Raw genomic sequence first — 25,912 nt, 5'->3', positions numbered from 1 at the left:
TGGCAAGTAAAGTTCATTTGAATAAATTCAATGTCGGCACGCCTGCTACTAATTACTCCCTACGTCTCATCCCTACCTCTCACAATAAAACTTATATTTAGTGAGCACAACTTTTATAAAAAAGAGTAAATGCCCGCCATAGCCACGCAATGGCATTTTTATAAATAATTATAAAAGTTAATGCAATAAATTAATAGTAATAGTTAGTGCTAAGATAATTTTACTTAATTATCCTTTTCTCAATTTTTTACTTCAAATTTAAATTTTCAACATTCTCTTTCCATAATAATTTATACACAATTTATGAAATAATTTATGCACAATTTACGTCAAATTATATTTATGCATAATTTACATCAAATTATATGTATGTTTTATTGGAAATAATCATATCATACCTATTAACTAAGAGACATCACAATATATCATAAATAATAAATTGTGGTAATAAGTAGTATATATATGCTTGCATATATATTTTATGATCTAGTTTAATAAGATCAACTAATCTTAAATATAATGTTACTCCTAGCTATTCTAATTTGGTAATCAATTTTCATGAATGTGCAAAGTTATATAATTGTATTGCATATCATATAAAGTGTACTTATATACTGTATTAGAATTGGATCATGTCTTCTAAAATGTAAATATAAGTCACATATTAATATTATAAATTATTGCATATTTTAGATGCTACTGTATTATGTAAAATAATTTAATTTGTTACATTGCAAAAATAGCTAGTATTATATAATTATCATATTATTGCAAAAATAACGATTATATGACATAATACAACTTACACACCAATAACTAAACTTGCTAATAATACTAATAATAACATATAATAGTAATAATATTGACTTATATAGATAATATGGATAAATTTTAAATGCAAAATATATTTAAAGGTCATTGTACTACTTATAGGAGTTTGGCCGTAATGGTATATGAGTAGCTTTATATCATTATTATAAACTATATTATGATACCATTTAAAATTGTTACAAGAATATACTATAGGTTATATTGACAATACCAATAATAATATCAAATATTAAAAATTATAAATACAACTTCATATTAATATATTGTTGCTAATATATTATTACAATATGGAGTCATGTAATATTATGAGTTACTATTGTTATTGTCGCAATTATCCGATAATTATAGGTTTTAGCTAAACTATAGTGGAGTACTAATTATGTTATGTGGTGTCGCAATTTATAATTATTATCAAATAACTAATAACTGATCTAATATCGGAAATTCCCAATTGATTTTAGATTCAATAGATATTTGATTCACTTGAACAATTTAAAAATTTATAAAATTTAATTGGGATTCACTTCATCTTCTATCATTCTATTCAATTAATGAACTGAACAAGTAAATGTTCAATCAAACTTAAATTTTATTGAAGATTCAATTGATGTTCCTTTGAAGCATGCTTTTGTGACACCGGGAATCTGCAAAAAATCCATCTACAATTTGCCTATAACTAAAATGCAATTTGTGAAAATCCATTTACAACTTCCACAAATGTATATTTCATGTTTTTGTTTACAATATTGCATGTTACGTGCCACGGGACAGCACAAAGTTGAAAATATATTGCAATTTTAAAATTAATTGTTTGTTAAGTACATCCATAATGGGATATATACAAAGGATAGCAATTACTACACTTTAACATATTAATAATGTTAAAAAAAATCAAAACATCATACAAAAGTATAAATAATAATAATAGTAAAATAATGGAGTAGATCATAAGTTTTGGAAAATCAATTAAACATTCTATTTTCCATCTTTTACGTGTATTTTTTTTCTCTTTAGTGTCATTTATTTTTATTTTTATGTTTTTCTTTGATTTTACATTGTGGTGTTATTTAATACTTGAAAATATTTGATCCCAAATTATTAAATAAATCTAAGACCAATAAAAATTCTTCGTTAAATTGAAGATCAATTCAAATCTCCAATCTAATCTAATACTAGATGACACCCAATTAAATCGAAAATCTACTCATGATCTAAATTACTTAAATGAATGAAAATTAATTTGAATATCAAATTATACGATCGAAATAATTAATCTTTAGTTGCATTAAAGATCAATTAGAAATAAATAATTGAAGTTTAATTATAAGTAGATTAAGCATATTAAATTATAAAATATCATACTATAGTTATATAATATAACAAACTATTAACAGAATTATAATTATTGATAATACAATTATCATTGATAATTAATCTATAGTAGTATCACAAATGTAGGATCATACTATACATGTAAAAATTGACACTGCATATTGTGTATACATAAAAAATCTAAATGTTCAATTATAATGTCGTAATAATATACTATTAACTTATACACTTGTCAAATTTTATATTATCATTTGATATAGTAACATCTTAAGATTAATAATGTTTTATTTTCAACCCTTGATATTATTAATTTATACACTATAAATCGTTATTAGAATTTTTAATATTAGGGATTATTATGTTTGACATATTATAATATTATGAGTTGTTATAAATTAATAGTCTCAATGAAATACAAATGACTGCATGTTATCCCAATATTATTAATTAATGTAGTACTATTTAGTTATTTACTACTATGATATAAATTTTAAGATTATAATAGGTACTAAACTATATGGTGTAATATATTTTTAATAAATGAACAATCTGAAAAGATAGAAAATGAAGGATAATATTAATAAGTAAAGAAAAAAAGAGGGAGCCGATGAGTGGGGGTGTCTAGATTTGATATTTTTTAGATATATTTTTGTATAAATAAATTTGGATATTGCTTAAAAAATTCAAACAAAAGAAGTAATGACAGGCTATATTGTGTCGTGGGGAATTTCGATTGAAACCCAAGTCTAGTAATTATATTTTGAAAAGAAACTGAGTTTGTTTTTTTGTCTCCAGCTTTATCATTTAAGAGCCTTGTTGCATTTACTAAGATTTAAGGCTTAAGGATATAATCGTCTTAAAATTTTTTATAATTTTTATGTGCATTAACTGTGACTGGACCGATCCGGTTTTCTTCCAAAAAATTGTTTATGGCCAGCCATATTATGGTCATCTAGCATCACTCTATAAAAAACTAGTATCAACCCCACGGCTCAATAAATTTTCTTAATACAAAATAAATACATAAAAAATTAAATTATAAAAATTTTATAAATCAAAATAAAATTTTATAAATTTTATTCTGTTCAGCTTTGTTTAGTTATTCTCTTCATAACTCCAAATCCTTATTCTTGTATATTCACGACTGTACAAATTAGTATCTCCTTCTTATTGGATTGTTTTAAGTGTTTGTGAGTCATTGGCTCTATGAAGTGGTTAGCTCACATTCTTACAACAACTGATTTAAGGGTCATGGCAGCTTCATCAGTGATGGGTGGGCGAATTTTTGATGGTAGTAAATGCAGGTAAAAGAAAATATAGATCACGACACAAGGAATTACGTGGTTCGATTTACTGAGGTAAATCTACATCCACGGGAAGAAAGGAGGGCAAGATTGTATTGCTTGATCTGGTTTACAGCTTACAAATACAGACTTGCTATATGATATTTGATGTCTAGAGAGCTCTCTTTCTCCTCTTTTCTCCCCCTTTAGTCTATCTGATCTAAGTTCTATTTATACATTGAACTAAGATCGTGGCTTGCATCACCACTAACTAGGTCGTGGCTTACATCATCACTAATTAGGTCGTGGCTTACATCATCACTAATTAGATCGTGGATGTCGTGGAGGTCATGAGATCCTGCATGGGTCCACCACTAAATAGATCGTGTAGTGGAGGTCGTGGAGGTTCTGCATGAGTCCACTATCTCCCAGTTCGGTTGAAAACTGAGACCGAACTGCTGAACTATTGCCGAGCAGCTTTTGCCGATCTGAGAGTAGAGCTTGATTGGTTGGCTTTTACCGAGCTGTAGGCTGGGGCCGAACTCTTTGGTAATGCCGAACTGATACTCTTCCTTGGGCTTTGGGCTGATGGGCCGTCACTGCTATTGGGCTTGTTTAGTACGTACCCCATCACTACCCCCCCCCGAAAAGCGAAGTGAGTCACTTCGGCATTCTGGATAAAGGTACGGGGGAGGCTGACGTCAGGGGACGTGCCTTGCGCGTGACTGCATTAAATGCGACAGTAAAATCCGGCCGTTGAATCCTGAAAAGGTGGGATTCGAAACGGTGCGATGATTTTGAAATCTTCTCCGAATCTGATAAATATGTCCTTTCTTCATCAGTTGAACACTTTTGCTATTGCTTCTTCTGCATTCTCTCTTTTGCGTAAAAATTTCCTTCCGCTTTCAAGAATTTCTTCAGAATTTCTTCAGACTTTCAAAGAGTAAGAACTATGTCTTCTTCTTCTTCTTCTGAGTCAGGTAGCGGTAGGAAAGGGGATAAGGGGTCTTCTAGCCGGAAAGAATCCGGGGAGAAGACCGTAGAGTATTTTCACAGCATCTTGAGTAAGGATACTGTGATATCCTTACACGAAAAATATTTTTTCCTGGGGGGAAGGTTGCGATTCCCGACGACCTTCATAGGGCTGACTCGCCGCCGGAGGGTTACGCCACCGTTTATGAAGCCGGCTTGGAATGCGGGCTTCGTTTCCCTCTTCCCCCTGCCTTTGTAGAGCTGCTAGATTTTTTTCAACTCCCTTTAGGTCAGGTGACTCCGAACTCTTGGAGGCACTTATCGGCCTTTGCTGCCGAACTGCGTAGGCTAGATAAGGATCTGTCTCTGAGGGCAATCCTTAATTTCTTCCAGTTTAAGAGAAAAGGATCTTGGTTTTACTTGATCCCTTTACAGCCTTTTAGGGCCTTCTGCAAAACCAAGTGGCCAAAGTGGCAACATCGCTTCTTTTTTTATAATAGGACAGCGGCTCCGGGCTTTCCCTGGAGAGGGCCGAAGTCCGTGATTCCTCATCCTCGGTTAGAACCGTTGAACGAGCTCGAGGGCGAGCTCAATAAGATTCCTATGATTAGGAAGCAGTACCTGGAGTCTGAGCTCGTCAAGGGCGACTTCGTGTTCGACTCCTCGTCTTCGGACGAAGAGACTGAGGGTGAGGACTTCTTTTTTGTGCCTTACTGCTTTTGTGGCGAAAACTAACCTTGCTTTCTTGCTTTTTGGCAGTGAACTTGCTAAATAAGATTAGCCGCAAATCCTCCGAGCTTAAGGAGCCGGAGAAAGAGAAGGCTACCAGCTCGGCGCCTGATGCCGAGAAGAATCCGAAGAGGCAAAAGACCTCTTCTTCGGATCCAAAAAAGCCGGAGTCGACTTCGGCAAATAGGAAGGGGAAGACCCAGAAGCCCCCAAGAGCGCCGGAGAGAGACATCGTCTTGGCGCCCCCTTCGGAGCATGTCTGTGAGCCTTTTGCATGGCCAACGGACTTTGCCGAGGTAACTTCTCTTCTTGATTCTTTGGCTTTGCTTCTTTCCTATGTTTTTTTGGTGGCCCCTGTTGACTCTTTCCTTTTTCCATTTTCAGAGGAATAGCATGCTCAGCAAGCTCGTCGCAGTCGAACTCTCTAAAGCGTCCAGCGACTATGCTGAGATGCAGAGGAAGTTGGCGGCTGCTCGTCACCAGGCCGAACAGGCTAAGGCAGACTTTGAGAAGGCCAGAGCTGCTAGGATCTCGGCCCAGGATGAAGCCCAGTTTGCCAAAAACCAGCTCGTCATCCAGCGAGAGCAGACGAAACGGAGGGATGCTGCCGCCGTGGTTGCCCAAGGGGAGGTTCTCCGTGCTTTCGCGGAGAAACTCTTTCTGAGCAATCAATTTTCGGCCTTTGTCGGTGATCTGCTGAAACTGATGACCGATAATGCCGAGCAGGGGCCCGAAGTCGTCCTGCCGCTGTACGGTCGAGAGATAGCAGCTCGTCTCCAGAGTCTGCCGCTCCTTGAGGAGCTTGCTTCGTCCTCGGTCTTGCTTTCTGCTGACCGAGTTCGTAGTTGCCGAGCTGACCGGGACGAGAATATGGAGGCTATCTTTGCCTCCTTAGGGCCAGTTTCACCCGCTCCAATTTTCCACGGAGAGGGTGAGACCGAGCAGCTTGATCAGCAGACCGGAGACAGGCAGGCCGAGCAAGAGGTGCTGCTGATCGGTGATGAGGGCACCGAGCAGGCTGGGGGGAGCAGGGAGGCCGAGGCTGAAGCTGAGGCACACAAGGAGAAGGAAGCTGAACCTCACCGAGGAGCCGGAGACGAAGCTGGCAGAGTATGATTTCGTCTCCCTTCTCTTAGTTTAGTTTCTTCCTTGTTGTAAAATGGCCTTGAAGCCCTCCTTGTGTAAAAATTTTTTTTCTGATGAATGAAAAAATTCTTCTTTCTGCACTTGTGTCTTCGTATAGCTTTTCGTACTCTCTTTTACTCCTGTTGTGGTTTACTACCTGCTCAGTAAACTGAAATGCCGAACTGACATAGGCTGCTTTGTATTCTTAACTCTTAAGGAGCTGGAGGTACTTCACTGGAAGCGGCTGTACTCTTCCGCTTTAGACGAAGCTGAGAAAAAAGCCATAGCTGACCAGATGAAGAATGACGAACTCTTGGCTTGTTTAGTGAAGCTGGAGGCCGACAATAAGGACTTAGAGTCCGAAAAGAAAGATCTGGAGGCCGAGCTGAATACTGCCGTCGTTGAGAGGACTGCGTATGAGGATTTCATCTGCGGACGCGGGGGAATGAGCATATCTGAAGTTCAGAATCAAGTTGATGAACTGTGGGAGGAGCTTCATGTACTCCGGAGGAACAATGCGCTGGAGAGCTCGGCTTGCCAACAAGTTGTGAAATCATTGCGGCGCTGGGCTTCTCGGTACGACATCGTTCTTTCCCGGCGTCCTTCAATCGAGAGATTCCTTAGGCATTTCCCGCCAACAGATGCTCATACTCCAGCTCAAACCTCTGATCCACTTGCTCAAAATCCTACTCCAAATCAGCAACGAACTCAGGAGCAACCGGAAACGTCAAGACGAGAACGGACTGAAGTTCGTAGAGGAGCTGTGATTATGAGTGAGCAAGATCAACAAATGCTTCGTGAAGAGACTCTTCGCCGCCGAGGTGCCAGAACTTCCCGGACTCAAGGAAGAGGCGGTAGGTCGATCAGAGCATCTCGTCGACCTGCTTATTCTTCAGCTGCCCGGAACGCCCGAACTCGGCTTCACGAGGATTTTTTGAATAGATGGCTCAACTTTAGCAACCAGGGACAGTAGAATAGTCCTTTGTAATGGCGTAACGCCTTCTCGTAGGGCAGCAGAATTATATGCCGAACAAGATTTAATAAATGAAATCTTCATTTCGCTTCTATCACTGCGTATTTACAGCTCAGCGAAAAAATTTCATCGTGCTCGTCCTCGGTCTTATGAAGTAAACTTCTTTGACCGGACTCGTCCTCGGTCTTATGAAGTAAGCTTCTTTGACCGGACTCGTCTTTGGTCTTATGAAGTAAACTTCTTTGACCGGACTTGGTCCTCGGTCTTATGAAATAAACTTCTTTGACCGGACTCGTCTTTGGTCTTATGAAGTAAACTTCTTTGACCGGACTCGTCTTTGGTCTTATGAAGTAAATTTCTTTGACCGGACTAAGCTTGTGTCCTAATTTGGCGAGTTTTATCGCTCGGATCGGACTTTCCCTTGTCCTAATTTGGGGATCGGACTTTCCCTTGTCCTAATTCGGCGAGTTTTATCGCGTGGATCGGACTTTCCCTTTGTTGCAGTTCGTTTCAGACGAACTGCTTGTTTCTTAAGCTGAATTGTGGTCTTGTATCCTCCTTAGAAGCTTGGACTCACAATCGTTGGCTTATATATGTTCTAAAAAGGGGATCAGTCTTCGAAGAACAAGATACCTCAGTAACATTTGTAAGAGACGACACGCACATAGACAGACAAAACGCACATAGACAAACAAAACGCACATAGACAAACAAAACGCACATAGACAAACATGAAAAACAAGTAAAAAACAAAGAAAGCACATACCCCTAGGACCGAACTAGACACAAGACTGACTGACCGGACTGTCTCTTACAAATGGAACTTCTTGAGGTTGGAAATGTACCATGTTCGGGGTACTTGTTCTCCTGACATGTGAGTCAATTTATAAGACCCTTTGCCGAGGACTTCTGACACCCGATATGGACCTTCCCATGTGGGTTCGAGTTTGCCCAGCTTTTCTGCTCGGCTTACTTCGTTGTTTCTCAAGACGAGATCTCCCACTTGAAATTGCAGCTTTTTCACCCTTTGGTTATAATACCGGGCTACTTGCTCCTTGTACTTGGCTGCTTTTATGCAGGCCAATTCTCTTCTTTCTTCGGCCAGATCTAGTTCGGCTCTCAGTCCGTCATCATTCATTTCTGAGGAGAAATTTAGAGTTCGGGGACTGGGTACGCCGATCTCAACCGGAATCACGGCGGGCGGGCGGCTTCTCAGGATTGAGACGTGGCCCCAATCGGTCTTGCACCGGAGTCCTTTGAATCCTTTCAAAAGGAGTTCGGCGAGGATGTCCCTGATCGCCAAAAGGAGTTCGGCGAGGATGTCCCTGATCGCTATGATCGGGCTTCCTCCCGTCTCCTCGGGATGAGCTGTCTAAAGACCGTTTGCGACGGTCTGCCTCATCGGCACGGGAGAACTGGTCCGCAATGTCCCACATCTCTTGAGCTGTTTGCGGACTGCATTCCACGAGCTTTCTGTAGAGAGCTCCGGGCAGGATTCCATTTTGGAATGCCGAAATGACAAGTAGATCATTGAGATCATCTACTTGTAGGCATTCCTTGTGGAACCTCGTCATAAAGTCGCTGATCTTTTCGTCGCGACCTTGACGTGTAGAAAGCAGCTGAGCCGAAGTGATTCGGGCTTCCGCTTTCTGAAAGAACCTCCTGTGGAAAGCATCCATTAGATCTCGGTAAGATCTAATGCTGCCTTGGGGGAGGCTATCGAACCACCTTCTTGCGTTCCCGATAAGCAGCTCGGGAAACAGCTTGCACATATGGACCTCATTGAGACCCTGGTTCGCCATGTTATACTGATAGCGTCCCAGGAAGTCATGAGGATTCACTAACCCGTCATAAGTCATTGACGGAGTTCGGTAGTTCTGTGGTAAGGGAGTTCGGGTGATATCGTCCGAGAACGGAGTCTTCAATGCTCCGTACATGGCGAACCCGACATCTCTTCGGTATGGAGGAGATGGAGTTCTCCTGTGATTCCGGTACCGAGGAGGAACAGGAACATGTCGGGGTTGAGGATTCTTCTTCCTGGAAGACACGGCACTACTGCGGTAGTGACTTTCATGTCTGGATGAGGAGGGAGAATCCACCGTTTTCGTCTCCGGCTTTTGGCCCTTTTGCAGGAAAATTAAGAACTCTTCCTGCTTCTCGGCCAAAAACAATTTGACAGCCTCGTTCAAATCGGGCTGCTGGGAAGACTCGGTGCGATGAGTCTTTGAGCGGCTTGTTCCTTCTCCGTGAGAACTGGAAGTAGATTTCTCCCGAGGCTGTTTTCCAGACCTGCGGGCTGGACTAGCTTCCTCATGGTTATCACGAACGGTATTATGGGTGTTACGTGATCTGGTATGCATTTTTTTGGTGGAAGAGGATCAAAAACTCGCTTTATCACAAATTTGGTTCTCTGTTTCCCACAGACGGCGCCAGTGATGGGTGGGCGAATTTTTGATGGTAGTAAATGCAGGTAAAAGAAAATATAGATCACGACACAAGGAATTACGTGGTTCGATTTACTGAGGTAAATCTACATCCACGGGAAGAAAGGAGGGCAAGATTGTATTGCTTGATCTGGTTTACAGCTTACAAATACAGACTTGCTATATGATATTTGATGTCTAGAGAGCTCTCTTTCTCCTCTTTTCTCCCCCTTTAGTCTATCTGATCTAAGTTCTATTTATACATTGAACTAAGATCGTGGCTTGCATCACCACTAACTAGGTCGTGGCTTACATCATCACTAATTAGGTCGTGGCTTACATCATCACTAATTAGATCGTGGATGTCGTGGAGGTCATGAGATCCTGCATGGGTCCACCACTAAATAGATCGTGTAGTGGAGGTCGTGGAGGTTCTGCATGAGTCCACTATCTCCCAGTTCGGTTGAAAACTGAGACCGAACTGCTGAACTATTGCCGAGCAGCTTTTGCCGATCTGAGAGTAGAGCTTGATTGGTTGGCTTTTACCGAGCTGTAGGCTGGGGCCGAACTCTTTGGTAATGCCGAACTGATACTCTTCCTTGGGCTTTGGGCTGATGGGCCGTCACTGCTATTGGGCTTGTTTAGTACGTACCCCATCAATCAACTTCAGCAAATTTTTCTTCAAGTGGATCCTCTTGACACTACCTTTCCATGAAGACTCTATATCTTAAAAAATCTCTTTGGAATCGTGGGACGTAGAGGAGATTATCTTTTAGTCACTTTCACCGTCTGATGATATAATTTCACTCACCTAGAAGGATAAGAAACAGTGTAAAGTTTCCCCAAGAAAAAAATTGGTAAGCAAACAGATATTGGACATACTATTGCATTTGTCTTGTCTAACTTTGCTTCTTATGCCATCAAAGGTTTCACTCACCTGAAATGAAAGAAATGTAGTGCATGAAAAATTAGAGATTGGTGATGAATTTAGGGTAGCAAAAAAATACATATCAGTAGACTAAAGAAAAAAGAAAATCCTTAAAACAAACTTTAACAATAGAAAAAAATAAAAAGAATATCATAACTTCATGTTCAATACTATGAAGAGTAATGGAAAAAATGGAGTGAGTGAAAAAAGTGATGAAAAAAATATGTGAGTGGATTATAAGTTACCAAATGTCATATATTTATAGTCCAAAAAATTGAAGATAACTCCTCAAAACTTTTTCACTTTCTTCACCTGATATTAAAAATTTTAAAACCTTTTATTTCCCAAAAATTATAACCTAAGCGTTACATAAATGTTATCAAATTTTGGAAAATGAATGACAATAATTTCCACCATTGTATTTCTATGAAGTGAGTAACGAATAAATGTGTAATAAATTTTGGAAAATGAAATGGAAGGCCATTGAAGCAATAATCTCAGAATTTACTTCACAACTTTTCGGTTAATCCTCATACTCGTACAACAAAAGGTCGTTAATTCCTCCACTCCATGCAAAACCACTTGATTCAATGATGGCCTTCAATGACTTCAACTCAAGATTATGATGAGGGTGAAGAAGTCAACTCACAATGAGAACAAAAAACCCCAGATTTCTCCCACCAACAATTCTCATTATTCTCTCTGCTTTGCTTATATATCCCATTTCATAATTTCTACACCTCCTTCATTTCCCGCACTGCAAGCTTAAGATGAAAACACTACACACTTTATTTCTTTTTCTCCTTCTATCAATCCTACTGCTTGCATTTCAACAGCACTACGCTAATTCCGCCACATTTCAAGAAACAACAAAAGGTAAGCTTAATTTTCACACCATCCAACGCAAATCAGTGATTCCAGTTCTAACAAGACCTACTACCTATCATATATCTGCTGTAGAGAATTTCAAGATCGAAACTGCTGCATTTGACACAAGGGGTAACAGTCAGGAACACAAGGTAAGCACATTAGAAGAATCATTTTCCTCAACTCCAATACCTGTTTGATATGTTAACAGTGATGAAAGTGCACTCATTTCTGTGAACAGACAAACAGAAAGGAGGCATATGAGCAGAAGCTCCGAAAGACACCATCCGGACCCAGCCCAGTTGGAAATAACCACCCACCATCAAAGGCCTGACGAAATGCGCAGCCATTGTACGTAGGCCAAGTATTTCTTTTTAGCTATTGGGGGGTTACCAATAATTTTTTGATCTTATGATCAAAGCACTTTGTAATATGATTCAAGTTATCAGATGATTCAGTTCAGCTTATTTCAGTTTGCGGCCAATTACTATATAAAGCCAATAATAGCTATGATCAGAAACTTAACTCAATCACCTAGAGTTGGTGGACACTTATTATTTGGTCTTACTGCCAAGATAATAATGCTGCTAACGAGGCAGGAACTCTCAGAATGAAGTTCATCATGATTAATATAGTTAGTCTCATGAAGCAAGCTCAAAAGTTTAATGAGCTACCAAGGAAGGGCTTGCAGTTTTTGGCTCAAAAGCACGCGAGCTTATATGTTAATCGTTACAACTTACGATCCTGTTCGAGCTCAACTTGTTTGTTGCTTCAAGCTTTGTATTACTGATAAATGGATTACACTTAAAACAATCAAGCTCAAACTCATTTTTATGCTCAAAAATTGAAGCTAGGCTCATTGAACTTGAAAATGAGTCAACTCATGGACATAAAAATCTGAGGTGAGTCAAGTTCATGTTTAACTACAAAAACTTGAATTGAGATTCAGCCCAAAAAATATTTGTCTTATTTAATAGAACTGCATAGAATTACATGGTTGGTTTTCGAATTTTAGGTGTAGTTGGTTTGAAGAATAGAGGTATTATAGTCACTTTCCATTTGACATAACTGGTGCATCTGTCAACAACCAAAATATTGTTTCTCCGAGTGTAAAACTCCTTCAGAAGCTATCAAGATGTTCAAATGTTGGATTCAAAATTTAAGGGGAGACAAGAGTTATTAGGTCCTTTGGTGAAGTTTTGTCACTGTAATTTCTGGAATTTATAAAGTGATACTGACGTGTTGTTGTTTTAAAATTGAAACGAGGGTAGGGGGGTATTTATGATTTTGAAGTTTTCTGCTAAATTAAATTCCAGAAATCTTGTGAGATTCAAGAGTTCCTGAGGTTTATTATAATCTTTATAGGAAGGAACCTTATAACTTCCAAAATAAGCCAGCAAATCAAAAGGTTTATTGGAAATGTGGTACGCAATATATAGGCTTAATCATATTATGTTAAGTTACCAAAAATTATCGTATTCATATAATAAGTTTCGTCGAACTAGTTATATTCAAATTCCAAAAAGTTTAGTTGCAGAATGTATTTTATATTAAGCTCTAAATTCCAAAATAATGCTGTAATTCCTATCACCTTATAGAACGTTTAAGATTATTCTATAAGCTTATATGCATTTACAGAATAAGAATAGCAAGCAAAAAATCCCAGCGGTGCCTGAGAGGGGATGAAGAAAAACAATATAGAATTCTGGCTTTTAACATTATGATCTTGAGTCAGAGAAGTTGTACAAATCTAATTGCCAGATTGTCAGAAGTATAATCTTCCTAGGAAAAACAATGTCGAGGTTCACTTCTAGTCAGATAAGGAAATGAAATGCTATTCATGATTCTGTAACCCCCAACTTCTGATTTACACTTCTACACTTGACAGGCTGAATGACCAGTTCAAATTGCAAGGTATAACCAATCTCAACCTAACAAAATCTGATGTTGATGATATCATGAACCTTAAACTATTCGCAGAAAAGAAAATGGCCACTATATATTAATTTGATATTTCAACAAATATACAACGTTCATTGTAACTACAAAATTTCATAGGAGTCATACCGCGCGCTTCCGTTTTGATCGCTTACTTCTCTTAGGCCCTGAAGGAACTGTTTTTGCATTACTAGACGCATATGCCTCTTCAAGAACTTCCTTATCCTGATATAGAAACCAAGAGGTACACTTAGCTTAATTCATCTTACAAAAGATAGCTGGATAGATGGATAAGTCATAACATGATGTTATCTCTAATGGTATATAGGTTTGCTAAAATATAAACACATTCTTTGATATGGAGTGAAAGACGGAAGTAAAACAAGAACTGGAATTCAATATAAAAGAAGAACAATCCTCCAAAGAGGCCAAGATAATCCTCCGAAGAGGCCTACGGTTGATACCGTCCTAATACACTTTACTTTCCGAGATATCTAGCTCTTCTAAAGATGAACTATTTATAGGACTCCTGCGCACTCTAATCTAGGGAAGTGAATCAGCATATAAATAAATAAACAAGGAAACAAATCCTCAACATTTAAGGTAATCTTTCATCGATCTCCACAATAATGAAAATGATCTCAAGAGATAATGGAGATCATTAGCTTGATCTCTATCATTCTTCTTATTGAAAAGAAGTATAAATGTATACAACTTGGGCTGAAAGAGTGATGTTTGAAAACTAAAGGATTTACTTCATTATTTAACAATGGTAATTTGAAGTGAATTCCAACATTAAGAAATGGAAAGTTACTGATGGACATTCCAAACAAGAATTATGAAGTTATTATCACAGGAATGGTGCATTTTTTTTAAAAGTTCTTTATCATTTTCTTCAAAGAAAAAATGTTAAGACACGGAATATATCAGGTGCATATTCAATAAAATGTTCAAGAAGGTCATCCCTAACTACTGAAACTGGCAAGCATGGAATGATGATGAAAATTAAAGAACTAGTAGAAGGTGAAGGTTTTATTAACACTCTCTGACCAAAAAGATGCTAGAAGGCGGAACAAAGAGTGTTCGGACAAATCCCCCTCCAGAGCAAATGTTAGTTGTTTGGGTAACATAAAAGCAGAGCAAAGATTTCCTTTCCAAGAGAAAAGTAAAGTTATGGAACACATTTTGACACTACAAGACAACTCAAAAGAAATTTAGGCCCTTCTTGATGTGATGGAATGAAATGTGGGTGGAATGAAATGAGGATAGGAATGGAATGAAGATACGAATAAAATGATAATTTTTTTGAAGTTCCTTGCATTTTCACTCCATTCCCTCCTTCATTCCATTTTATTAAGCAAATGAATAGAATGGAAGTAGGAATAACATTCCATTCGATCATACCAAGAAGGGCCTTGGTCGTTTATCTCATGTGAATAATGAGCTAAAATGTACCTTTGGTTCAGTATCATTGTTTGAGTCATCTTCAGACTCAGGATCAGCTGGGTCTAAAGCCTGGACAGCATCTACGGGCAGAGCACTGGGTTTTTGTTTCTTCTCTTCCTCTTTAAGCTGCTTGAATCTGTTTCAGGAATAATTCAAGTTATGGTCTGAAGGGCATTGAAAAGGCTAACAATAAAAATAATTGAATCAAAAACCCACCTTTCGCCCGTTCGTTCTGGCTGAGTACCTGACCGCTTTGCACGTCCTGCACTGATTATCCCACTGGCATTCTCAGCAACAACAGGCTTTGCACCTCCCAATTTCCGTAGCCAAACTTGCTGTGCTGTGCTAAGCACATTATTGGTGAACCTAAATGATAAAACATCTTAAGCGGTTAGCTTTAAGTTTAACAGTAACATAGAAATGTCACATAAAATGTCATTCATACAGTATTCATATGAATTACTCAGGTTTATGGTTGTCTGATAAACCACAACTGCATTTTTTGCCGAACCAAACTTAGAGCATAATCCTTGGCTTGCTAATAAATATTACAGAATACTTTATAGTAACCTAAAGTATTGTGCATTGCCAATTTCGTCACTCATTCTAAAATATATCAAGCATATAAAATTGAGAGAATTCTGTGGATGTGTTAAGATTTTTTATTGCCTAGGATGCTTATTAGTTAAGGATAGATCTTAGTATGCATTATCAAATGCATGACAGTCAAACTTGTAACGCTACATATACACTTGAGAAGATATGCATCCCGTGAAATATAACTAAAAGATAATGAAAATTACCAGTATATTGACAATCCAGATGGAACTGACAATGAAAAGTAGCCAATCATGAGGGGCAAAAACTTTAATACAAGAAGGGTGTTCTTTTGATTTGGATCATCTGTCTACCAGAAGAGGATTAAGGTATCAGTGCAATGTTACAAGAGAAATGATTCAGGTATAGGGGAGAGAGAGAGAGAGAGAGAGAGAGAGAGAGAGAGAGAGAGAACTATGTGGAAACTTACTTGTGGAGGCTTCATTATTTCCATGGAGACATACTGCGATACAACAAGAAGAACAGGTAAAACAAGGTAAGCTGCAGTGTCTTGCCAACCAAGTGGTGGATGTCCATCCTGCAAAATGCAATGGAGAATGCATGTTAACCATTTATTTCGAAACACCATGACAATTGATATTCTACTGGTAGAAAGAATTCCAGGAAAATAAAAAATGACGATGAGACCAACTAAACTCCCATCCCAGCATATGGGTTTTTCACCTAGGATATGTATTGCTATCATGTTTGATGGAGATACATGCATTCAAGTATAGCACTATCTTTTGCAATTTTTATCCAAGCCCTTTTATTGCTAAATTTCAATTACCACAAATGGGAATAGCCAGGAAATTCCTGCTCCGCTTTGTCGAGCAGCTATTGTCGTGGGTCCTCCCAGAGAGGGAATCCAAAAGAACCCTTCAGTGAGCAATCCCTGGTTAGCATGAAGAAAAAGAGAACAGTTAACAAACCAAGTGACATTAAATATGCCAATCCTATCACCCAGTTTCTAGTTTACCTCATTTGCCACATTCGAAAGAGCTTGATATAAACCTATCCAGACTGGTATTGTAGCCAAGGTTGGGAAACATCCTAGTGATAATCATTTGACAAGGGAAAAACAACAATCTGTTAGAATTACGTTGAGTAGTAAATATCATAAAATCAATAATGAGATCCACAACTAAAATGGAGCAGTTTTTGGTCAACACTCAGTGAAAAGTTAGAATGGTAAAGAGTTGTGGATTATAAATGATTAGTATTTTAATGTACTTGTTTGCAACACAAACGAATTACTTCATTAACCAACAATCTGGGTGGAACATCAGTAGTATAAAAAAGATGTCTGTGACTCCAAAGTACATTATCTATCTACGATTGAAGAAAATTACAGCACGACTAGGACAAGACAATCTGCCACGTGAAAATGGCTGGAAAGGTTTATTGAATAAAAGGACTAAACCACCTTCAGCACAAACTAAACTTCCAAACAAACTCAATGACCAAAAAAGTTAAGGGGAAGACAGCCATTTTTCTACTGGATTAATAAAAAATAAATTGATTGACTTTGAGACATTAAGAATGCCCATGAGCGGTCGGGAGAGATACTATTTGTACCAAAAATGCAATAGAGGTGTGTGTATCTGTCAATTATGCAGCATCAAGCTAGTAAAGAAATTAAAATAGAAGGGAATGAAACTGACTGATAAAAACTATACCTGCTAGAGGATTGACCCCTGCCTGTTTGTATAGACGAGAAGTTTCTAGTTGTATTCTTTCCTGAAAATTTTACTACATTAGATTTTAGTTCACCATGGCAAGGTGGCAAGTAGCAAGAATCAATAGTAGTAATTTTTTTTTCTCAATGACTCAAAATATAAGCAGAAGAGTCAGACTACAAAGCAAGATTGCTTACAGTTGTAACTCAATCTCAACCACAGCCAACATCATAGCGATGGTGACGTGAATAATGCTGTGTTGATCATGTTATAGGATTGATTATGCCATCTATAACTTTTATGAGCTGGCCTATCAGCAGATTCAGAAATAAATATTTTTTTATCTACAGATCTGCATGACTATTAATTTAAAGTTTTCCAACCTCCATGACAAAATGTACAGCATTGCTGAGAACCGAAACTTGAATGTATGGTAACAGAAAAAGAGTAAATCCATCCGTCAGCAATGTTCAAGTTAATTCTATATATGCACTAATTCCAATATGTTCTGCAAGGGTAACTGGGCAAAAATTCACCTTATTAACTAATGGACTAACATAGAAGTCTGTTAATGATATTTCATGTGAAAAGATTCTTCAAGCATATGAATTAAATGAAGCCTCGAATCCCACCAAATATTGCTATTCTGTGTCTCGCCATCATGATAGTTAAGACTTAGAATTGAACTCAAAGAACAAGTATAAGTCGACAAGCATATATTACAATTTACTAAAAAAAACATAAATAGTAGTTGTCGCAGCAGTAGTAGTAGTAGTAGTAGTAGCAGCAGCAGTAGTAATTGTAAGGAAAAAAACAGTTAAAGATGCTCACCTGATTTCCAGCATATCTTTGTTGGATTGATTTGATCTTTGGCTGAAGATTCTGCATTGCTAGCGTAGACTCAACCTTGCATAGAAAGAAATGCACATTATTCTACAGATTCCATTTAGCTAGTAAGAGATAGTATCTATCAAAATGAAATAACCATAAAGAAGATTAAAATGAGAATAGGTGATCATTACTCAAAAAAGGCAATTCAGCCTTTATAAAAAAGAAATACGAGCAGGCAAGGAAATATTGGTGGTGTATAGAACATGTCTTATATATTTCAAATAGTTGCTGAAGCAACATATTACCTGTTGCTTGGTCAAAGGGAGTGTGGCTACTTTAACAAAAACGGTGAGCAATATTATGGCAAACCCATATGCGTATGGAACATGAACAGCTGAAAGTCCATCCTTCAGAATCTGACATGATACAAGCCAGTTGTTAGCCTAAAATTCCAAGGCATTTATCACGAATCTTTGATAATGATCTTAAAGTACCAGAAACCTACTGACTTTGTTCAAATGATAATCAATGTTTATGACTACCAAACTTAGGATAATTCCTTGCCAGACATCATATTCCTAATTTACTCACATTATGCAAGTCTAAAATCATTTTTATCTGTAGAACTGATTTATTTAAAGCTCATCATCCTTTATCCATAAAAAAATTCAAGTCACAAAATAAATGATGAGGACTTACAAGTATGATCACAGGACGCATATAAAAACTGGGAACAGCACAGCACCAATCAGCAAAGGAAAAGAAGCACTAGTCTAATAAATACCAAAATGTGCCCTTTGTATAAATAGTGCAAGGAACTAGAAAAGAGAACGAACTTCTTGAAGCTTGAACTAATACAGCAAAAGGTATGAATTGATTTTCCCTCTTCTGTTTAGGATTTGCACCCCTAATAGGGTTGTACTACAACAACCATTTTCATTATCTTAGGAGACGACAAAAAGTCCCTCATTATGTTCAGGGTGGGTTTATAACTACCTATTCTCTAGTATTATAGCCCTCAGTTCTTTCTCAACCTTTTCCTACTGTATTTTTTTCATAACATAAAATAGCATTACAGCCATCAACTTGATCATCTTGATGTATACTTGAGCTTCCGGTAAAAGGCAGTTGCTGATGTTGATAAGGATTAGTATTACAGAGCAATTTGTGGAAAAGAAATTTTATCGAGATGACCTCTTAAGTATTGTACTACGAAGAAGTATTGCAAGGAAACTACACATAAATCAAATCTAAATTCCGCGTAGTCACTTAACAGACTCGACTCACACGACTTGTAAACGATCATTTACCTTGAGCACAACTTCCATGGCGTCCGAGATAAATCCGAACCATCCTCCGTTCTTCTGGACGGCAGCAGTAGCCGAGTCGGACGGCCCAGCGCCGCCGTCCACGGCAACGGCAGCATCAGCAAGCGTGTAGAGCAAGCTCTCAGCTCTCTGAACAATCGCAGTGAAGTGAACAGCGTGGTCGATAGGCGGCAGCTGGTGGAGGCTGAAGTTCACTGCGGTGCTGATGCGCCTGGTTCCATGGCGGGAAATCGAGGGCAGCCGAGTTCCGAAGAAGGACGGGGAAGAAATCAGGATCCTCGCCATGGAGAATTGGAAGAGGAAAAAGGAAACTAATTTTTGTGGATAGCTGAGTTCATGAATGTATGTTTGGAGAATTGGGGTGTTATCCGTTAATGCTCTCTCTGATTTCCTGCACCGAGGGCGTTTTGGTCTTTTCACTCCAACAAAACTTTATTTTCGACATCCATGGATATATAAAATACTGGAGTACATAAAATATCATAAAACCCCACAATTGAAAGTCTCAACTATGTTCAGATAATATCTGTAACAGATTTTTTTATTTTCTGTTACTTGAATCTAGTAACATAGTAGTAGTAAAATACATAATAAACCAGCTTGAATTGTCTCAATGAAAAAACTATTTTGATTACATAAACATATAGTATTACAGAATACTACAACTCTTCTCAACAGATTTAGATGAAAGCTTAGTGTTACATGATAACTACCCATCCACACATCTAGTTTGGTCGTCTTGGTTTTATCAGGTTTTCCCATCTAGAAAACAGAAACCTCCACACAGAATAGACCACAGCTTGTATACAAGAAACAGCAAAGTTCCAACAAGACGAGGGCCAGTACCACGGATACAGCAAGCGGAAAAACAGACTTATTAGATGCCGAGGGTATCTGCCAACCTGTAATAGAGAACCCAAAAAAAAAAGCAATGGCGTCAAATAACAGAAACAAACACATAATCTTGCTGAGAACCTAAACTTATGCTGAGAAATGAAATCCAAGTAAAACTGATATGGGCACAATTCATTGCAGCAAATATGAGCATGATATGCATCAGGTCATAAGACAGTATCCAACAAAAGCGATCGAATGGCCTTAAGAGGGAGCAATGATGACAACAGTGATGAACTCAGATCATAGCATGACTCAACATGGAGATCAGGCTCTAGAGCACAATGAAAAAAAAGGAGCAATGATGACAACAGTGAGAGAACTCAGATCCAATACTAGTTGTTTTGCTCCAAACCTTCCCTCTTCCCCTCACTCCCTATTAATAAAATATCGCAAAATTCATGCCCACATACAACAATAAGGATTCTTTGTTTTAAGCTGGAGATTGTGGCATCAAATGATTATAAACTTCCGACAGCAATTAGATTACAAATACCAGTCTCCTGGAGGATGCACTGGAGTAATCCTTGTACCTTTAGTCAAGGAAAATATTCTCAAGGGATCTCTATATAGAAGGACTTGTCTAAATTCATGATTCTATGTGATCAGAAAATATATAAAAGAATCAGGCACCTATGAATGAAGGCCGCCTTAGGGTGATTGCATACCTAGGTTTTTTATGTATATACAATTCATACCTGATGATTCCAAAAACTGATTATCTCCCAAGATAACCTCGTTTCAAAGTCTCAAATATCATACAGATTTAAAAGACCAAGCAGGAAATCAGAATTTCCATAATGACAAGCATAAGGAAGCAACAAAGAAGGTGAGAGGGTGGTGTATCCAGATTCTGCTAGCCATAACCATAAGCAACACATATACATCATCAACTAGCAGGGATTCAATTCACTCACAGGGAAGAGAAAATCTAAAGCGTCCCATGCAGCATGACGAACAGCTCTTGTTGGATACATAGGACCACCGGGAGATGTGAAACTATAGAGACAAGTTTTCAATTTTGTACTAGTTGCCATTCGAAATTCTACACCTGTAGAGATTACAAATATGAGGTCGTCACATCTAACAGATCCAAATCAATTATCCAATCAAGTTACAGTGACATCAGCAGCCAGATATGATACTTATGTACCTTGGAGAGCTTTTATTTGAGTGAGGTAGTGCAGAAGTACAGGCTCCACCTTTAACTTCTGAAGCTGATAAACAAAACATAAATTTAACAGAAAATAGAAAATAGTAAGCAATTTGGTATCATTACCAAGATAACAATTACACCTAACTATGGAATAAATGTTTTCCAATTAAAACTATTAAAATTTGTGCCATCAGTTACCTGATCAGCTAGTTCAGTGATAAATATATCAGGGCCGCCACCAACCAAGAAAGCATTGGGGTAATCAGGAAACTGCTTCAAAAAGCTTTGAAGCTTATCAACTATAAAGTGCACAATCAAGTCCTGTTTAAGAAATAACCAAAATAGAACCTACAACTGAACAAGCTTATTTGCTAAATGCTAAAAGGCCTACCAACCTGCATCGTAGAAACAAATGAATCTTGAGAGGAGAAGAAACAGGTTTCTCTGAGCCTAATGATAATCAAAGCACAAAAAGTAAATTGTTAATTTAATATATTATACAAGCTTGAACTAAAAAACAAATAATAGAACTGAAAGATGCATGTTAAAATTCTAGACCTGTATGGGGAGTTTCTTCAATCTCTCTGGCTGTATAGCAACTTCTTCAAGCAGATACTACAATCATTTTAATGTGTAAGAACCTAAAGCATGGCATAGAGGTTAAGATGTAACAAAAGCCAATTAACAACTTTGCCTATATGCTCACCTTAAATAGACTCTGGAAACGACGTGTATTTGTTTGGATGTCAATCCTGTAATTAATAAGAAAAGTTCCTTTGTGAAATTTCTAATGGGTAAAATCATACGAAACATAAGGAGTCCAGGTCAGTGGCTTCTTAAATACCTTCTCTTATATTGTTTTTCTTTTTTTTTGGGGGGGGGGGGAGTTGGAAAGACTTTATACACAATACATTATACATGCAACTCTGACATGATGTGGATAAACCCAATCCAGGCTCTCAAAATATACAAGAAAAGATCAACCTGGAATAGTAAGGAAATTTTGCTCATCAGTCTAATTGGCCAGCTACATTAGGCATTCTTATTTCCTACCACATGTCCTCATAGATCCTCAGCAAAAGAGTTATAAGAAGATATAACTAGGTTTTAAGTGCAACGCAAGGCAGGTACATAGGCCCATACATATAGGAAGAACAGAGGGACTCAAAACGGAGGCACGACTCCACATAGTGCATCACCATACACATGTGGGTCTTTCAATCTTGTTCAGCTCCTTTATTTCCTCGTCTCTTATATTCTTATGGTAGGGCTTTCATTTTGCAATTATATTAGTATAGTGCTATATAGTACCCCATATAAATATTTGCAATTTACAAAAAAATGAAATTGTTTAGTAAGCCATTTCACTACATACATGATGAAGCTAAAGAATGGATCGACTGAAATGGCATTGCAATCTAGACAATCATTTACATTATCCAGTTGAAATATGGTGTCACCGTTTAACTTCGTAATAAGTAAAAGTTCCTTACCAGAAGACATTTGTAGCACCTTGGACAAGAGCAGAAGAGTACCGCAACAGGACCTCAGGACTATCTAGCTGAACCTCAAACAGCTGCAGTATGAAGTGTGTTAAGATATTGGAAGGAACAATGAAATAATCAACAGGAAAAGCAGTAACTAGGATAGGGTAAAGTTTCTTGTAGAGTATGAAGCAGAGAAAGGAATATCATAATACATCCACAAAAACACTAAGGGGATGTTTATATCTCTATCTACACACTTAAACAACTGACATGTTAGGTACCTCCACACCAACAAGACTTACCCATTTGTGGAACAGCAAAGCGAAAATATTAGATGCAAATGACTGGCTCCAAAGTTGCACAATCAAATCAAGGATTGATTTCCCACTCTCAGGCATGCTAATGAAATGATCAGAAAGCACGTCATAAAAGCATAAAGGGCCTCCATACCCATCATCAGACACAGATATAGCACCCTCCTCGCCAAAAATTATATCTGTTTCAATCAAGAGTAAAGAAATATATCTCATCATATGACCAATACGCCTAAAAGTATTACCAGGAGAACCTGTTGATCTTCTGTTGAACCACGTGCTTAAATACAAGATGAAACCAACAACACAATTGAGCCAGGAATAGAAATTAGTTCTAGAGTAGGACAAATATCTATGGATTAAAGCGCTGCTTTAGGATAGTTACTAATCTATGTAATTCGGAAAGATCCTATTCACCTCCAATTGTCATCAACAGCCAAAGAGCTATTACATGCGCAGAATTATTTCACCCGGCTAGTTTATGCATCTATCATCTAGCGGTGTCCCTCCATCCGCCAGAAAAGAAAAAAAAATCCAAAAACATGTGCCTGAAAAACAAGTGAATCACCTTTTGCGCGATCATCTACCTCGAGAGCAACGTCCGCAAACAACTCTTGCATCAAATTTCGCCTCTGCGTTGCCGAAGCTAACGCCTATCAACAACCAAAGAAAAATATCAATCGCCGGAAACCACTGCCAATTCATAATATAAAAAATGCATATTGCCATATTGGATAAGGTTGAAAGGGAGCGAAAAGGGGGAAATTCCTCGAAAAAGAAAAAATGAAATAGAAACGGAGAAGATTCGAATTGAGAGATTGGAGAGTACGTACACGTTGAAGCTTCTTCTCAATCTCAACGGCGAGCGCATTGAGATAAGCGGAGCCGCGAGCCGTGGACGCCGGTGGCATTCTGATCGCTCCGATTGCTTACCGATCATTTGAAAAGGAAAAATATTTTTGCTGCCGCAATAGATGCGTGTATATATAGTTGAACACACAATTTTTACGGCATCGCTACGATTTAACCAAATTTGGAGGTAAATTAACGTATCTTCTTTCCACGAGAGGTGAAATCATGCACATTCCAAGTCTATTTTTATACCTCTAAATTAATGTGAGCGACGCTGAGTCAGCATTTAGATTAAACCACGTGTCCCACACGCTACAGCGTTGATTGATTGAATCACTGGTTATTAAACTCAAATTTAAGTTAAGCATTGTAAATTTATACACACAATGTCATTTAAGGAATACGGAGGAGTATAAGATTAGAATATCGTACATGTATTCACTGAATATACTTAGTTTAGGATTGTATTAAAATGACAGCCATATTTAAAATGAGAACATGGCATCAATGAGGACCTCTAGATTTAGGAGCAGATTCAATCTTAGTCTGCCACATGGCAAACTTACTTACATATGTAACGCAAATTGCTTGATTATCTCTAATTTCGTATCGCGAATTGCTTGAAACTACATGTCGAGTTGTTTGTCTATGTATCACAGATTGATTGTCTATGTATAGCAGATTGTTTTCCTAGATTGTCATTTTAATTATGGTGTTATCATAGTGCTCTGACTTCGTATCGCAAATTGCTTGGAACCATATGTCGAGTTGTTTGCATATGTATCGCAGATTGCATGCTACGTTGTTGTCAAGTTTGTCACTTTAAGACAAGTGTCAGTGTAATACACCTCGGTTTAAGTCCCACTTTTAACCGATTAATGAAATAACGGCATTGTTGCACTTTTGAGTAGCGAAGGATTTGTTGGATTTTGTTTGATATATTTATTCCTTTTAGACATTTCGAAACGAACTGATGAAGAATTAACGATGTACTTAGTACAATTTTATTTAATCCATTTACATAATGCGTCGATTCAATTTAATTTATACTTATATTATACATAATTATGATTTTGTTGGTAATCTAATGGCTGTAGTTTGATATCAGTTTTGATATAAGAATGAATTTCAATTTGATCAATTCTATGTCTAATTGATCAAATTGAAACTCATTCTTATATCAAAACTAAGATCAAACTAGAGTCATTAGATATCATATAACAAATTTATAAGATTTATTTTATGCAATAAGGATAACTTAGGAAATTATTATTTTTAGTTATGGAATAATCGACGATGTTGTAGATTCATATGAATAATATCACAATGAAGTATAGAAATGACATCAATGTGTTGTTATAATGCGGTCAATTTTTAAAATCGGTAATGTCACATGTCACTTTCAATGATAATAGTCGATTTCAATGATTTTACATGTGACATGTAACTTTCAATGATAATAGTCGATTCTTAAAAATCTAAAAAGAAATCCCAATATATCAATTAAAAATAATTTTACAAGGATTTTAATGAAATCTTAATTCCATATATTCAGTTCAAATGAAGAATTTTGCACAATGTACATAATGCCCTAAACTCAATGCATATAATTCTAAAAAAATACTCCCTATGTCCCCTTACAGTAGGGGCATAAGTTTTTGGCACGGAGATTAAGAAATGAGTGTTTAGCGGTTAAGTGGGATTGGTAATAAAGTAGATAAAATGATGTGATGTTTTTCTTTTTTTTCTTTTATTGTAATAATTTGATTCCAATTAACTGTCATTTATTTAACTTGATTTCTTTAGGACTTAATTAAATTATTAATCCAATCTAATTCATAGTTTATTATATTATGGTAAAGTCTATGTAATAAAGGAATAATTATTTTACATAACAAAATTAAAAAATTCGAAAAGAGTAACTGAA

General features: G+C 37.3%; 2 protein-coding genes across 2 annotated transcripts; both read right to left on the bottom strand.

Moving 5' to 3' along the window:
- Positions 1 to 13,442: 13,442 nt before the first annotated feature.
- LOC121743388 (inner membrane protein PPF-1, chloroplastic-like) lies at positions 13,443 to 19,640 on the bottom strand. Its single transcript, XM_042136678.1, has 11 exons — positions 19,265 to 19,640; positions 18,260 to 18,370; positions 17,955 to 18,029; positions 17,124 to 17,184; positions 16,424 to 16,497; positions 16,235 to 16,339; positions 15,875 to 15,982; positions 15,651 to 15,754; positions 15,064 to 15,213; positions 14,857 to 14,983; positions 13,443 to 13,626 (listed from the first exon to the last, which is right to left on the bottom strand). Exons 1-11 carry the CDS (start codon positions 19,565 to 19,567, stop codon positions 13,525 to 13,527), a joined length of 1,320 nt encoding a protein of 439 aa, XP_041992612.1. The 5' UTR covers positions 19,568 to 19,640; the 3' UTR covers positions 13,443 to 13,524.
- Positions 19,641 to 19,887: 247 nt separating this feature from the next.
- On the bottom strand, positions 19,888 to 24,187 carry LOC121743794. Its single transcript, XM_042137164.1, has 11 exons — positions 23,967 to 24,187; positions 23,702 to 23,786; positions 23,122 to 23,315; positions 22,826 to 22,908; positions 22,039 to 22,084; positions 21,891 to 21,947; positions 21,728 to 21,782; positions 21,531 to 21,631; positions 21,330 to 21,393; positions 21,094 to 21,227; positions 19,888 to 20,184 (listed from the first exon to the last, which is right to left on the bottom strand). Exons 1-11 carry the CDS (start codon positions 24,042 to 24,044, stop codon positions 20,008 to 20,010), a joined length of 1,074 nt encoding a protein of 357 aa, XP_041993098.1. The 5' UTR covers positions 24,045 to 24,187; the 3' UTR covers positions 19,888 to 20,007.
- Positions 24,188 to 25,912: the final 1,725 nt, after the last annotated feature.

This window comes from Salvia splendens, chromosome 8 (assembly GCF_004379255.2).
Source record: "Salvia splendens isolate huo1 chromosome 8, SspV2, whole genome shotgun sequence".
Classification (NCBI taxonomy): domain Eukaryota; kingdom Viridiplantae; phylum Streptophyta; class Magnoliopsida; order Lamiales; family Lamiaceae; genus Salvia; species Salvia splendens.
Note: the sequence above shows the minus strand (reverse complement) of the source record. Positions and strands in the feature narration are given on the sequence as shown.